Genomic DNA, 13,679 nt, shown 5'->3' on the forward strand with positions numbered 1-13,679 from the left:
TCACCTGACTGTTCTACGTTTTCTATCTCATTCTTGTGTCTCCCCTGATGATGTGATCATTACATGAATGTGCACTTGGCAACTTAACGTGTTTCATTTTCCTATGGTTTTATTTATATATATATATATATATATATATATATATATATATATATATATATATATATATATATATATATATATATATCCTTTCGTCATGAGCGGGAATTCTGAAATCCAAATTTTGTGTTTTTCGTTCAACAGAAACGGGTAGGGGGTAGCCCCACCCTCCTCTGGCTGGGAACCACTGGGAAGAAAATGGGAAAATCATGAAAACGGGAAGATGAAATCTCTTGGACCATTTTCCCTGAAAGCTTAGGGGAAATAAATGGTTTTCTGTGGAGATCTACTGCCGTTTTCTATCGTTTGAGGATGCGTTAAGAAAACGTATTTTATTATCGCTTTCCGGTTCCATTTAGCACGTGGCTCGACCATACCCTCATTACATTCTCTCACTCAACAAGTGGTGTGCAGTGAGGCCCCTCATCTTGATTTCTCTTTTAATACGTGGTTTTAATAAGATCACTTCCTCCGTTTTCTCTTTCAACACATGACTTCATTGAGACGACATACCTCGTTTTCTCTTTCAACATGGAGGTTTAATCAGACGAATCTTATTCTCTTTACCATTTTTTTTTTCTTCCTTCTGTTGGTTGTCAGACATGACCAAGTTCTGTGCACTCGGGTAAGATGTGATAGCTGCTATTATTGGCCATTGCTGGACACCACATCTCTGTAGATATTACACTTTTAGGTCCAGATAACAAGTTTACATGGAATAATTGCCCATGACACCATTAAACACGATTGTAGTACGACCCTTGGCCAAGACGGTACGTGATGTCGCTGTATTTAGCTGTACGGGTGAAGAAAATATTCTCCAATTTAGTTTACCATAAAACATCATAGAAAATGAGTCACTTCATCCATGAAAGAAAATAGAGATGTCATAGTAATGGGGTGTCTATTGTATTCTGTTCCCCCAAAAAACCGTGTGTGCTCGTTTGACTTTGGGCACGTTGAAGGAAATTTACTTTTCACACAATATTAAATTGTTTATCACTAAAGAAAAAACTCCTATCGGCAGTGGTTTCTCGATCAGCTGCTGCATTTCGACTTCATGAATGCGATCTCAAAATATCTATTGTAGTTACCACGAGTTAAAAAGCGAAGATTTCTCTGTATGTTAACCATCGTTGTAAGACTGCTTCTGGTCGCTTTATATGTACATCTCTTGAATTCTTCACTACGACATAAATCTACTTTATTTACTTTTTAGGTTCTGGTCAAGTCATCTCTCGTTTCTCTGATGTTGGGTAAACTTTAACCCTGTAGCCTGGCATTTAACTGAACTCCTAATTCTGGAACCTTCTTTGTTTTCTTCCTCTGGACCTTCTCTGTTAGCTCTTGTGTTTCTCTTCGTACTGTGGCCCATCTCAAGAAGTATATTATAATTCTGGCCTTAAGTAGGATGTATAGAGCATGCCAAATATTTCTATATCCATATACTTGAAAGGTATTATAATTTTTGCCAGCACTTACCTCGCATCCATAACTTTTTCCTTCACTGTGGTCAGTGGATTGAATCAGGGCATGTGAAGCGTCTGGGGTAAACCATGGAAAGTTCTGTTGGGCCTGGATTTGGAAAGGGAGCTGTGGTTTCGGCACTGGAGTTGTAAGTTTAGGAATGATTCAGCACCCAAGTCCTAAACACAAGGAATGTTGAAGGTTATTTTTTAAGATGATAATCATATTTGAGCCCTTCTTCTTTCAGTGTGTCTTATTATTTGACAGATACTTGTGTTAAATTTCATCATCCATGTATTAGACAAACTTTGGAATCAGTTTAGGTCCCGTTCATAAGTTGACACAATTCTTTTCCTTTTCCCCTTCGCTCATGACCCTCTTCATCACACATTCAGGTCAAAGTCCTCTTCTTCACTTACATCCTTGACATAGACCAAAGAACCATGGCTGGTTCCCAGAACTTGACCATGTAGCACCACTGCTTCTCACTTCACACCATTTGGACAATGCTTTTCCGACATGTTCCTGTGTTCTCTTCCACCAAAATCATCATCTAGCCATTGAAGAAAATTACTTTTTACATTTACCTGGTGGTCCAGCTTTTTATTTTTAACCAGCCACGTATGTGATACATATTATTAAAAGTTTTCTGGGAAAACCAGATACACAGACAATCCACGTAGCCTTCACTTTGATCCAAGACTCACTCTCACATACAAATCATGTAGATTTGCTACGCATTTCCTTACCTTAACTACTTAACTACTCACGTAGTTAACTTACCCTCTGTAGAAAACCATCCATTTGCGAATTAACAGAGCCTTAAAGGCTGGGTTTGCCCTTAAGGCTGGAGTGTAGTTTGAGTACCTGTTGCTACTCGCCCTTCCATAAGAAATGGGTATGATGTGTGCTCTTCTCCATTTCCTAGTCACTCTCTCTCTCTCTCTCTCTCTCTCTCTCTCTCTCTCTCTCTCTCTCTCTCTCTCTCTCTCTCTCTCTCTCCATCTTGGAACACTATATTTAATGAGGTTGATCGACTGTATCTCCACACACCATGAGACTTAAAAAGCCAACACAACCTTCTCGTATTCTCTTAATGTCTTTTCGAGGATGGAACATAATTTATTTTCTTCTTTTTAGCTCATTTAGCTTTTATGATCTGTCATCTGTTGTTTTTCAGTCGTCCTTGGTCATCTATTTGTCTATCTCTATTTCCCTATGTATAATCTAAGTCTTCTCTGACACTGCTTGGCCAATCTGATCCAGAATTGACTCCAGGTTTTTTGCGCAAATGAGAGAGAGAGAGAGAGAGAGAGAGAGAGAGAGAGAGAGAGAGAGAGAGAGAGAGAGAGAGAGAAACCCCATTTCAACACAAACCAGTCATTAGAGTTATAAGGTAAGACTATACACACACACAAAAACCAGACACACACATACACACACACACAGTATATGACACACTGCAGGTTTATATATTAAGCATATATATATATATATATATATATATATATATATATATATATATATATATATATATTGGCATCATGCGAGGCGTCCACACACCATATCTGATCTTCAACTTTTAACTAATTTCTGCTGGAATAGCCTCTAAATTACGTTGTTTGGCCTCGCGATAAAATGGTCACAAATTCCAGTGTCCTGTTACTACCGGGTGTAACCAGGGGGGGAACGACTGGAGTAGGTATGATAAAGCGAAGATAGATTTTTAAAATTTGGGATTTGACATGGCGGCCGTGGGGGATGGCGTCTTCTGGTGAGGGAGCCAAGGTGGACAGCTCAGTGTGTGGTGGAGGTTCGGGGAGAGAACACGTCGCTCCGCGCCGCTCCTGTGTGACCTCCACCCTCCCCCTCGCTAATAGGGTGTGACCTCCGTGTGAGCCATTCATATCACTGGTGCTGCTAAACAGGTTTGAGTATCTGGTTAATTATAGAATTAATTGACGAGTGGAAGGAAAGATTATCTTTTAACGCATTAGGATTGAAACAGAAGTATGGATTCGAAATTTTTTTTTCTTTTATTGTAGAATTAGATGGTAGTGGGGAAGGGTCATGAAGATACGGGAAAACGTGTTAATCACAAAGGGTTTGTGACACTAATAGGGTATGTGGGGACGGGGGGGGGGGAACCCCCTTTTCTCTAACTGTAACTTTGCCATTAATAACGAGAATATATTCTTCCATTTAACTGTAAACTTTCAGTTCCTTTTGAAAATCAAAGTTAATTGTATAATCACCCCTGGTAACCACCCATCCACGGCAACCTTGCCAATTTCACCGTCTCTCCTAAACTTCTGACACCAATTTGTAATAGCGAAGTTAACTTGTAACAACAAGAGCAAATTGAGTTATTTACCACGAACAAAAAACTTCATTTGATGACTGAGGTCAATTTGGAACGGAATCGGACGCAGGCGTGGCCACAGCCACGTTGGGAAAAGCCAAAAACTGTTCGTACGCGTGACCTTTGACAGTTGGACGAGGTGGTAGTTATCATGTGTTGGTGGTTAAGTTGACACATATCCTGTGTAGGATGTTATGCACATTTCCTAATACACAAAACCTGGACCCATGTTTCATTATCGTAGTCCCAGATCACAGAGGGACGAACGCGGAGGAAAATCCTCACTTGGCTCGCGTCTCTGTTCCTTCTTGTGGAAGAGTAATGCAGGAGGGGAGGGTTTCCAACACAACCCCTTCCCTCCATTCCCTTCCCTTTTAGTCGCCTTTTACGACATGCAGGGAATACGTGAGCAGGATTCTTTCTCCCATTCCTAGGGATAATATATATATATATATATATATATATATATATATAGTTTGGTAAAGTGTGTGAAAGAAGAAAGTTAAGAGTAAATGTGAATAAGAGCAAGGTTATTAGGTACAGTAGGGTTGAGGGTCAAGTCAATTGGGAGGTGAGTTTGAATGGAGAAAAACTGGAGGAAGTAAAGTGTTTTAGATATCTGGGAGTGGATCTGGCAGCGGATGGAACCATGGAAGCGGAAGTGAATCATAGGGTGGGGGAGGGGGCGAAAATCCTGGGAGCCTTGAAGAGTGTGTGGAAGTCGAGAACATTATCTCGGAAAGCAAAAATGGGTATGTTTGAAGGAATAGTGGTTCCAACAATGTTGTATGGTTGCGAGGCGTGGGCTATGGATAGAGTTGTGCGCAGGAGGATGGATGTGCTGGAAATGAGATGTTTGAGGACAATGTGTGGTGTGAGGTGGTTTGATCGAGTAAGTAATGTAAGGGTAAGAGAGATGTGTGGTAATAAAAAGAGCGTGGTTGAGAGAGCAGAAGAGGGTGTTTTGAAATGGTTTGGTCACATGGAGAGAATGAGTGAGGAAAGATTGACCAAGAGAATATATGTGTCGGAGGTGGAGGGAACGAGAAGTGGGAGACCAAATTGGAGGTGGAAGGATGGAGTGAAAATTATTTTGAGTGATCGGGGCCTGAACATGCAGGAGGGTGAAAGGTGGGCAAGGAATAGAGTGAATTGGATCGATGTGGTATACCGGGGTCGACGTGCTGTCAATGGATTGAATCAGGGCATGTGAAGCGTCTGGGGTAAACCATGGAAAGTTCTGTGGGGCCTGGATGTGGAAAGGGAGCTGTGGTTTCGGGCATTACTGCATGACAGCTAGAGACTGAGTGTGAATGAATGGGGCCTTTGTTGTCTTTTCCTAGCGCTACCTCGCACACATGAGGGGGGAGGGGAATGAATAAAGGCAGACAGTGTGAATTGTGTGCATGTGTATATATGTATGTGTCTGTGTGTGTATATATATATATGTGTACATTGGGATGTATGGGTATGTATATTTGCGTGTGTGGACGTGTATGTATATACATGTGTATGTGGGTGGGTTGGGCCATTTCTTTCGTCTGTTTCCTTGCGCTACCTCGCAAACGCGGGAGACAGCGACAAAGCAAATAAGTATTGTATATATATATATATATATATATATATATATATATATATATATATATATATGTATATATATATATATATATATATATATATATATATATATATATATATATTGAAGATTATTGACGTGTTAAGAAGGCTAATAAAAGTCATATTCTAACGGGGTGGGAGTGTGGACGTGGTTGGGGGGTTAGGTTCCACAACCATCAGTTGTAGTTATAACCAAGTGATGACCTCAGTAACAATGGTGACCTTTTCTCATGGAACCAGCCAGCCTAGGTGACCAGACGACAAGTTGGCTACACACTTGAGGAAGGCCACACACACACACACACACACACACACACAAAAGACATTAAAACCTAGTGTCATTATCAACGCTTTCCATTTTGGCTAATTTATGGAAGAAAGAAAGAAAAATGGAGGAATTTGATATCTAAGTGAATAGAATTGACTCAAATCGTGTATTTCTTCTGGCCTCTGTTGCTATGACGAAGTATGTAATGGCTAATTGTTTTTTACTTGTCTCTTGCTGTCATGGAACACTGGAAGAAATGAATATGAAATGGTTAAAAGGAGTTTATCTTGGCTCTATTGATGTAAGGTACGTTTTTATCAAACGTGTAGGTAATTAACATTTGGGTAGCCAAACCTGATCTCATTTCTCCCAACCTAAGTTAACCAACCTGATGAAAATTAACCTAATCTAATTATTACACAATTTGACACATCCTAACGCAGCCGAACCGAAATTAACTACACCTAACTGAGCGAAACGTGAAATACCCCCAAACCTAACTTAAACTAACCTAACCTAACTTAACCTAACCTAACCACACCTAACTGAGCGAAACGTGAAATACCCCCAAACCTAACCTAACTTAACCTAACTTAACCTAACCTAAATTGATGGAGTCCCTCCCTAACTAGATCCTTAATTAACCCAACGTATGTAGACATGATCTCATGATTAACCTAACTTAATTACGCTAATCTGAGGATGAGGTACGCCACACACACACACACACACACACACACACACACACACACCACCTCCGGTTGGGAAATGTTTCTCACGATGAACACGACGGTACGACCCTTGAACACGACGGTACGACCCTTGAACACGACGGTACGACCCTTGAACACGACGGTACGATCCTTGAACACGACCGTACGACGCTTGAGCACGACGGTACGACCCTTGAACACGACGGTACGACCCTTGAACACGACGTTCAAGGGTCGTACCGTCGTGCTGGAAGGTCGTACCGTCGTGCTGGAGGGTCGTACCGTCGTGCTGGAGGGTCGTACCGTCGTGCTGGAGGGTCGTACCGTCGTGCTGGAGGGTCGTGTACCGTCGTGCTGGAAGGTCGTACTATCGCGGGGTTACGTGATGACGCAGAATGTACGCATCCGTCGACCTCATCTACCCCTCTAGCTCCGGCCCCCAGCTGCTCTGTCTTAAGACTTCTAGTACTCAGTCTTACCTAGCAAACCTTTCCTAGACTTCTAGTACTCAGTCTTACCTAGCAAACCTTTCCTAGACTTCTAGTACTCACTCTTACCTAGCAAACCTTTCCTAGACTTCTAGTACTCAGTCTTACCTAGCAAACCTTTTCTAGACTTCTAGTACTCAGTCTTACCTAGCAAACCTTTCCTAGACTTCTAGTACTCACTCTTACCTAGCAGACCTTTCCTAGACTTCTAGTACTCAGTCTTACCTAGCAAACCTTTTCTAGACTTCTAGTACTCAGCCTTACCTAGCAAACCTTTTCTAGACTTCTAGTACTCAGTCTTACCTAGCAAACCTTTCCTAGACTTCTAGTACTCAGTCTTACGTAGCAAACCTTTCCTAGACTTCTAGTACTCAGTCTTACCTAGCAAACCTTTCCTAGACTTCTAGTACTCAGTCTTACCTAGCAAACCTTTCCTAGACTTCTAGTACTCAGTCTTACCTAGCAAACCTTTCCTAGACTTCTAGTACTCAGTCTTACCTAGCAAACCTTTCCTAGACTTCTAGTACTCAGTCTTACCTAGCAAACCTTTCCTAGACTTCTAGTACTCACTCTTACCTAGCAAACCTTTCCTAGACTTCTAGTACTCAGTCTTACCTAGCAAACCTTTTGTAGACTTCTAGTACTCAGTCTTACCTAGGAAACCTTTCCTAGAGTTACAGCAGACCTTTTCTAGACTTCTAGTACTCACTCTTACCTAGCAAACCTTTCCTAGACTTCTAGTACTCACTCTTACCTAGCAAACCTTTCCTAGACTTCTAGTACTCACTCTTACCTAGGAAACCTTTCCTAGAGTTACAGCAGACCTTTTCTAGACTTCTAGTACTCAGTCTTACCTAGGAAACCTTTCCTGGAGTTACAGCAGACCTTTCCTAGACTTCTAGTACTCACTCTTACCTAGCAGACCTTTCCTAGAGTTACAGCAGACCTTTTCTAGACTTCTAGTACTCACTCTTACCTAGCAAACCTTTCCTAGACTTCTAGTACTCAGTCTTAGCCAGCAGACCTTTCCTGGGGTTACAGCAGACCTTTCCTGGAGTTACAGAGTAACATACTGGGCACGTAGACTTTCGTGACCATCCCAAGGTAGAAAATGAGTTTGGCTAGGCGTCGACCAATTGAAAAAATGTTAGGATAGATGTGGACGTAGGGTAGATGTGGACGTAGGGTAGATGTGGACGTAGGATATATGTGGACGTAGGGTAGATGTGGACGTAGGATATATGTGGAAGTAGGGTAGATGTGGACGTAGGATAGATGTGGACGTAGGGTAGATGTGGACGTAGGATAGATGTGGACGTAGGGTAGATGTGGACGTAGGGTAGATATGGACGTAGGATAGATGTGGACGTAGGGTAGATGTGGACGTAGGGTAGATGTGGACGTAGGGTATATGTGAACGTAGGGTAGATGTGGACGTAGGATAGATGTGGACGAAGGATAGATGTGGACGTAGGATAGATGTGGACGTAGGATAGATGTGAACGTAGGGTAGATGTGGACTTAGGGTAGATGTGGACGTAGGGTAGATGTGGACGTAGAGTAGATGTAGACGTATGGTAGATGTAGACGTTTGTTAGGAAAGGTATGTATATGTCTGGGAGCGAACCACTCTTGCTCACATTTCCTATTGTATCCGTTGGCTCAGATATACACATCCGCTGTGAGTGGAGTGGAGTGGGTGGAGATCCTCCATTAGCTTGGTGGAAGACCTTTACATATTTCAGACTCTGTCACGAATGCGTTAAGCCATGGCGGTTCTTAATTGCTCGTTGACCTGTCAAATGTTTACTGTTTTGGTGAAGGACACACAGTCATTGGTACATAATTTGCATATGGGAACTGTCAGTTGGAAACTAAGTCTCATTCTGGGTAAATATTAATGTCAGAGTTTATTTACTTGAAGGTTGAACAGAATTTAAATGTTTGCGACATAATTTGATGTGTATAAATGGCCAGCTTATTATTATTATTGCTCATGCTCCTTTGTCGGCAAAATTGCAGAGTCCCTTTCCCGATACAAGGGAAATGCCTAAGGGTTTTATGTGCGAATTATTAATTTTTTTTGTCTTTTTCTTTCATTTGATAAGGGGAAGGTAAGGAAACCACCTCCCTCCTCCCCCCTCCTTCGCTACCCTAATTGCCCAATCCATGCAGGTTTGACCAATCGTTTTATTTACGCGCTCACAAGACTCCCAGCTTCCTTTCCCCTTTGGCACGCATTGAGCACGACTCCTGAGACGCTTGTAATGGTGTTACGACCCCTTGAGCGTCACAATACGATCTCTGTGACGACCGTACGACCTCCCTAACCACGACAGAACCACGTCCTTATGACTCGAGTACCATGGTTCCACGGCCCTTGGGCATAACGCTACGACTTCTATGGATGGTGTGACCTTTGACCTGATCCGCAAGGGGGAGGTTAAAGGTCGCGCCGGGGGTAGGTTAAAGGTCGTCACCTCTCGTTTAAATGCTTACCATACCGGATCAACCAGCTTGAGAAGGTAGTTCACTGTATAACTTGTGATGGCGTTACGTGTCACAAATGCCGGGTGTGACGGGGGTTACATATTGTGCATGACCTAAGATGGGGATTACATCTTGTGTGTTGTAACTACTATGACCGGTATACGTCCTGTATAGAACTCGTGTGACGGGGTTGTGGTGTCTACAGTGTGACGGAGTGACGTTCATAACGAGTGTGACGGAGTGATGTCTTGTACACAACTAGTGGGGGGTTATTCAAGTAGTTCTTGTACGTTTCCTGTAACTCTCCTTCGGTTCCAAGATCATTGGTGGGTAAGGGATTATGGGAAGCTGTGATGTCATAAAGAAAATGTTCAGGGGCCTCTCATGCAAGTGATCAGCCCCTCACAAAGTGTTCAAATGTTGTCCCCTTTTTTCTCTCGTTAGTTTCATGTATGAGGTGTTGCTTTTCAGTATTCCTTGTTATAGTTAGGATTAACTGCTGAAGACAGTTTTCATAGGTTGGCTGGTACTTAGCACCCTTTTATCCCTCTCTATTAAGTTACCTCAAGGTGGGAGGAGGTAATTATTGACCTGTTTTGACTGAGTTGTTTTGGTTCTCAATCCTGGACAGAAAGGGTGGCTGGGTGGACTGTGTGTATCTGGACTGTCAGAAAGCATTTGACACTGTCCGACTTGCAAGGTTGATTAAGAAAGTGGATCCCGCAGCAAGAGTAAAGGAAAGACTCTTGCAATGGATAGAAGATATCTCATTGGAACGGAATGATGGACGCTTGTTAGATTAGCCTTTTCCAGATGGGTTACTGTGGCTACTGGATTGCCCATCGGGTTCCCTTTTAGGACCATTTCTCGTTTTTATCCTGTTAATGACCAACCTGAAGATATGCAGTCTTACCTGAATGGTGTTACAGTTGATGCAAATTTCATGATGGAAGTGAAAAGTAAAGAGGGTTATATCAGCTTACAAGGGGACCTGAACAAACTCCAAAGTTGGTCAGAAACTTGGTGAATGAAATTCAGCTTGAGCAGATTTTATGAGGATGGGACAGAGCATAAGATGGCCTCAATATGATTATTACCGTGTGGGAAATATGCTTCAGGGTGAGGTTTGTGGGAAGGACTTGAAAGTTAACATTGTCCCAAACTGTTGCCAGCCTCATATTGGGAGGATAGTTAGGGAGACAAACTTTCTGTTGGCATATTGCAGAATAGCTCTCACGTCTATAGACAAGGGAATGTTTAGCAAGCTACTCATATTGTTGGCATGAGGCCCAAAACTTGAGGATGCATCTCGGGTTTGGTTACCTCACCCGAAGAATCACCTCAGCCCACTTGGAAAAGTCAGCTCTAATATGCATCTCTCTCTCTCTCTCTCTCTCTCTCTCTCTCTCTCTCTCTCTCTCTCTCTCTCTCTCTCTCTCTCTCTCGATAATCTATCCATTATAGGAATTTCCCCATTATTCCTACCTAATGATCCAGTTTCTTGATCAGCCTCTCATGTGGAACAAAGTCACATGCTTTCTGGCAGTCCAGATACAGGCAGTGCACCCAGTCTTCCATCTAATTTAGGACTGCGCTCATTCTCTTGTAGAACTTTGAAGAAATTAGTTACTACACATCAATTCTTTTCCCTAAATCCATGCTGTTTCTGACTTATGAAATTGAGAGAAATCATGGTTTTAGGGGAAAAAAAGGCCACATGTAACTAAGCTCTTAGAGTTGTATGAGAGAATGAGCTTAGTCCTGAACAAAAGGGAAGGTTTGATGGACTTTCTGTATTTGGCTTGCCAGAAAGCATTGACATCGTACCCCCATTGATTAAGAAGCTGGATCACCAGGCAGAAAAGAGGGATAAACTCTAATGAAGGATACAAGATTATGTTAGTGAGAGGGAGCAAAAGATGCTTGTTAAAAGTGTTTTCTAAATGATTTGAGGTGATGAGCAGAGTGCCACAGGATTCAGTTCTGCAACTATTACTCTTTTTGATCCTTATTTATGACTTGCCTGAGGGTTGGAATCCTACCTGAATGTGTTTGCAGATGATGCAAAGGTCGTTAAAGAAGTGGAAAACGAAGAGGATTGCATCAGCTTACAATGGGACCTAATGGACTCCAAATCTGGTCTGAAGTGTGGTTCGTGAAACTCACCTTGAGCAAATGTAAAGTAATGAGGATGGGACAAAGTGAAAGATTATTATTACTTAACAGGAATTTAGCTTCAGGATTCTATGTGTAGAGGGACTTGGTTGTTGACATTGTCCCTAACCTGTTGTCAGAGTCCCATATTTGGAGAATAGTTAAGGAAACAAACTCTCTGCTGCCAAATATTAGAATATGAATATGAAAACATCTGTAGATCCAAAACTAGAATATGCTTCTCAGGTTTGGTCACTGCACGTAAAAAAGTACAAATAGCTCATGGAGGAGGTCCTGAGGAGGGCAACAAAAATGGTATTAGAATTAAAAGAGAGAAGTTACAGGGAAAGGCTGGATGCTTTAGATTTACTCACTTTAGAAGAGAGAAGAGTGAGGAGTGATTGGATCACAATGTTTAGAAGTTTTTTAAAGACATCACTGATGAGGACAGTTCTAGAGATGTTGGGATAGAGCAACCAGAGGATATAACATGAAACTAACAAAAAATTTGTTAAAAAAAGGATGTAAAGACGTAATTTTATAGTAACACAGTGGTAGATTAATGGAACATATTGACTGAGGGCATGGTTAATGCAGACAGCATACATAACTTTAAGAAGCTCTATGATCATAGAGAATGTTCAAGAGATTGGGCCTCATAAGTGTAAAACTCCCTCCCCATCCTGTACAAATAAGTAGTTCCAGGTAGGCAAATCGGTAAATACAAGCTTGTTCTACTTGTACCATTGGCTTTTCATGATATGGGCTGAACAAATATACTTTATACTTAGAGATACATTGTACTGGTACAGTTTACTCATGTCCAGAAGAATGTAATGAATAACTCATAACTCTTGTTTCTTCTCAGCAGGATCTGTTGTTTCATTCATGATGCCAACTCAGCCAGTGACCACGATGAAGGTCTTGTGTGTCCCTTTACTGCTGTTGCTTCTCTGGCAAGGTAAACAACCTCAACTCCTGTGATCATATTTTATATATGAGATCATAACACAACAGTAATATTTGAGATATCATTCTTGAGGGGAATTGACCGTGATAAATGAGGTGTGGACAGTCTAGCAAGTATTATATTGAGCCCCTTGCCTGGACTGTTGGGTTGTTCATGCATAATATTATACAATATACATTTTCATTGTTTCTCTAATGGACATTCACAAAGTTTGATATCTGTAGGGAATCTTGTTGTTGGTAAAGAGACAGCTCAACCTTTTGAGAGGAACTAGCATTATCATTTATTTGCATTAGGAAAAAATGAGATGACATTTGTAGATTTCTAAGGTGCTTCATTATCTTTGCCTTGATATTTAAAGAGGACATATAGAGAGGAGAATAGGTTTTGGTTTTAAGCTGACAAGAAACAGCCACCAGTGTTGCAAGGTTTTGTAGAGAATATTTAGATCCATGGTATCAAATTGTTTTGAAGAGGCTTAGGAATATAACAAGAATAAATGGTTAGTCATCTTGTGCTTTATAGATGTAGTCACAGAATTAATACAATGGTCTGTGTGTATTTTCCTCTTCAGCAAAGAAGTGATTGGCTTCAAGGTAAAGCATGAATTAACAACACGATATATTCTAAAGAGATTTTGTTGTGAGGAGAAAGAGCGGATATAGGTTGAAATTCAATCATAGATAATGGACTCTTACTTGTATGTATTTAGGAACTATTTTGTTAGTTTTGCTGGAAATAGTCCTTTTTCTTCAAGATTATTGTAGAGATAGGTTAGAAAGGGTGTTACTGTACCTACTATTCTCTAGCAAAAGCAGGGCAAGACAGTGTCAGATCGTCAAGGGGTATGTTGTTGAGATGTTTTAATGTGTTCTTCTGACAATACAATTTATGATGTAGGCTGTAGACAGCAGTGCATGGTGTAACCTGCAGCAGCTTCCCTTGTGGGTTTAGGAAAGTAAATCATTTGACATATTTGAATATGGGAGGTATGTTGGTGAGTGTATGAATGGTGATTTATCATTTGTGCTTGGAGGGGGGCAGGGTTTAT

General features: G+C 41.3%; 1 protein-coding gene across 2 annotated transcripts in view; it reads left to right on the forward strand.

Moving 5' to 3' along the window:
• Nucleotides 1-3,365: 3,365 nt before the first annotated feature.
• Nucleotides 3,366-13,679, forward strand: part of LOC139758987 (vascular endothelial growth factor receptor 1-like) — an 85,391-nt gene continuing 75,077 nt past the window's right edge. The window contains exons 1-2 of one of the 2 annotated variants that reach the window (XM_071680860.1): nt 3,366-3,494; nt 12,530-12,619. In XM_071680860.1, the coding sequence (XP_071536961.1) occupies nt 12,547-12,619 (73 nt within the window). In that variant the 5' untranslated portion in view covers nt 3,366-3,494; nt 12,530-12,546. Of the gene's footprint in view, nt 3,495-12,526; nt 12,620-13,679 lie in introns of both variants that reach the window. The other variant, XM_071680859.1, reaches the window with a different exon arrangement.

This window comes from Panulirus ornatus, chromosome 32 (genome assembly GCF_036320965.1).
Source record: "Panulirus ornatus isolate Po-2019 chromosome 32, ASM3632096v1, whole genome shotgun sequence".
In the NCBI taxonomy this organism is placed as follows: domain Eukaryota; kingdom Metazoa; phylum Arthropoda; class Malacostraca; order Decapoda; family Palinuridae; genus Panulirus; species Panulirus ornatus.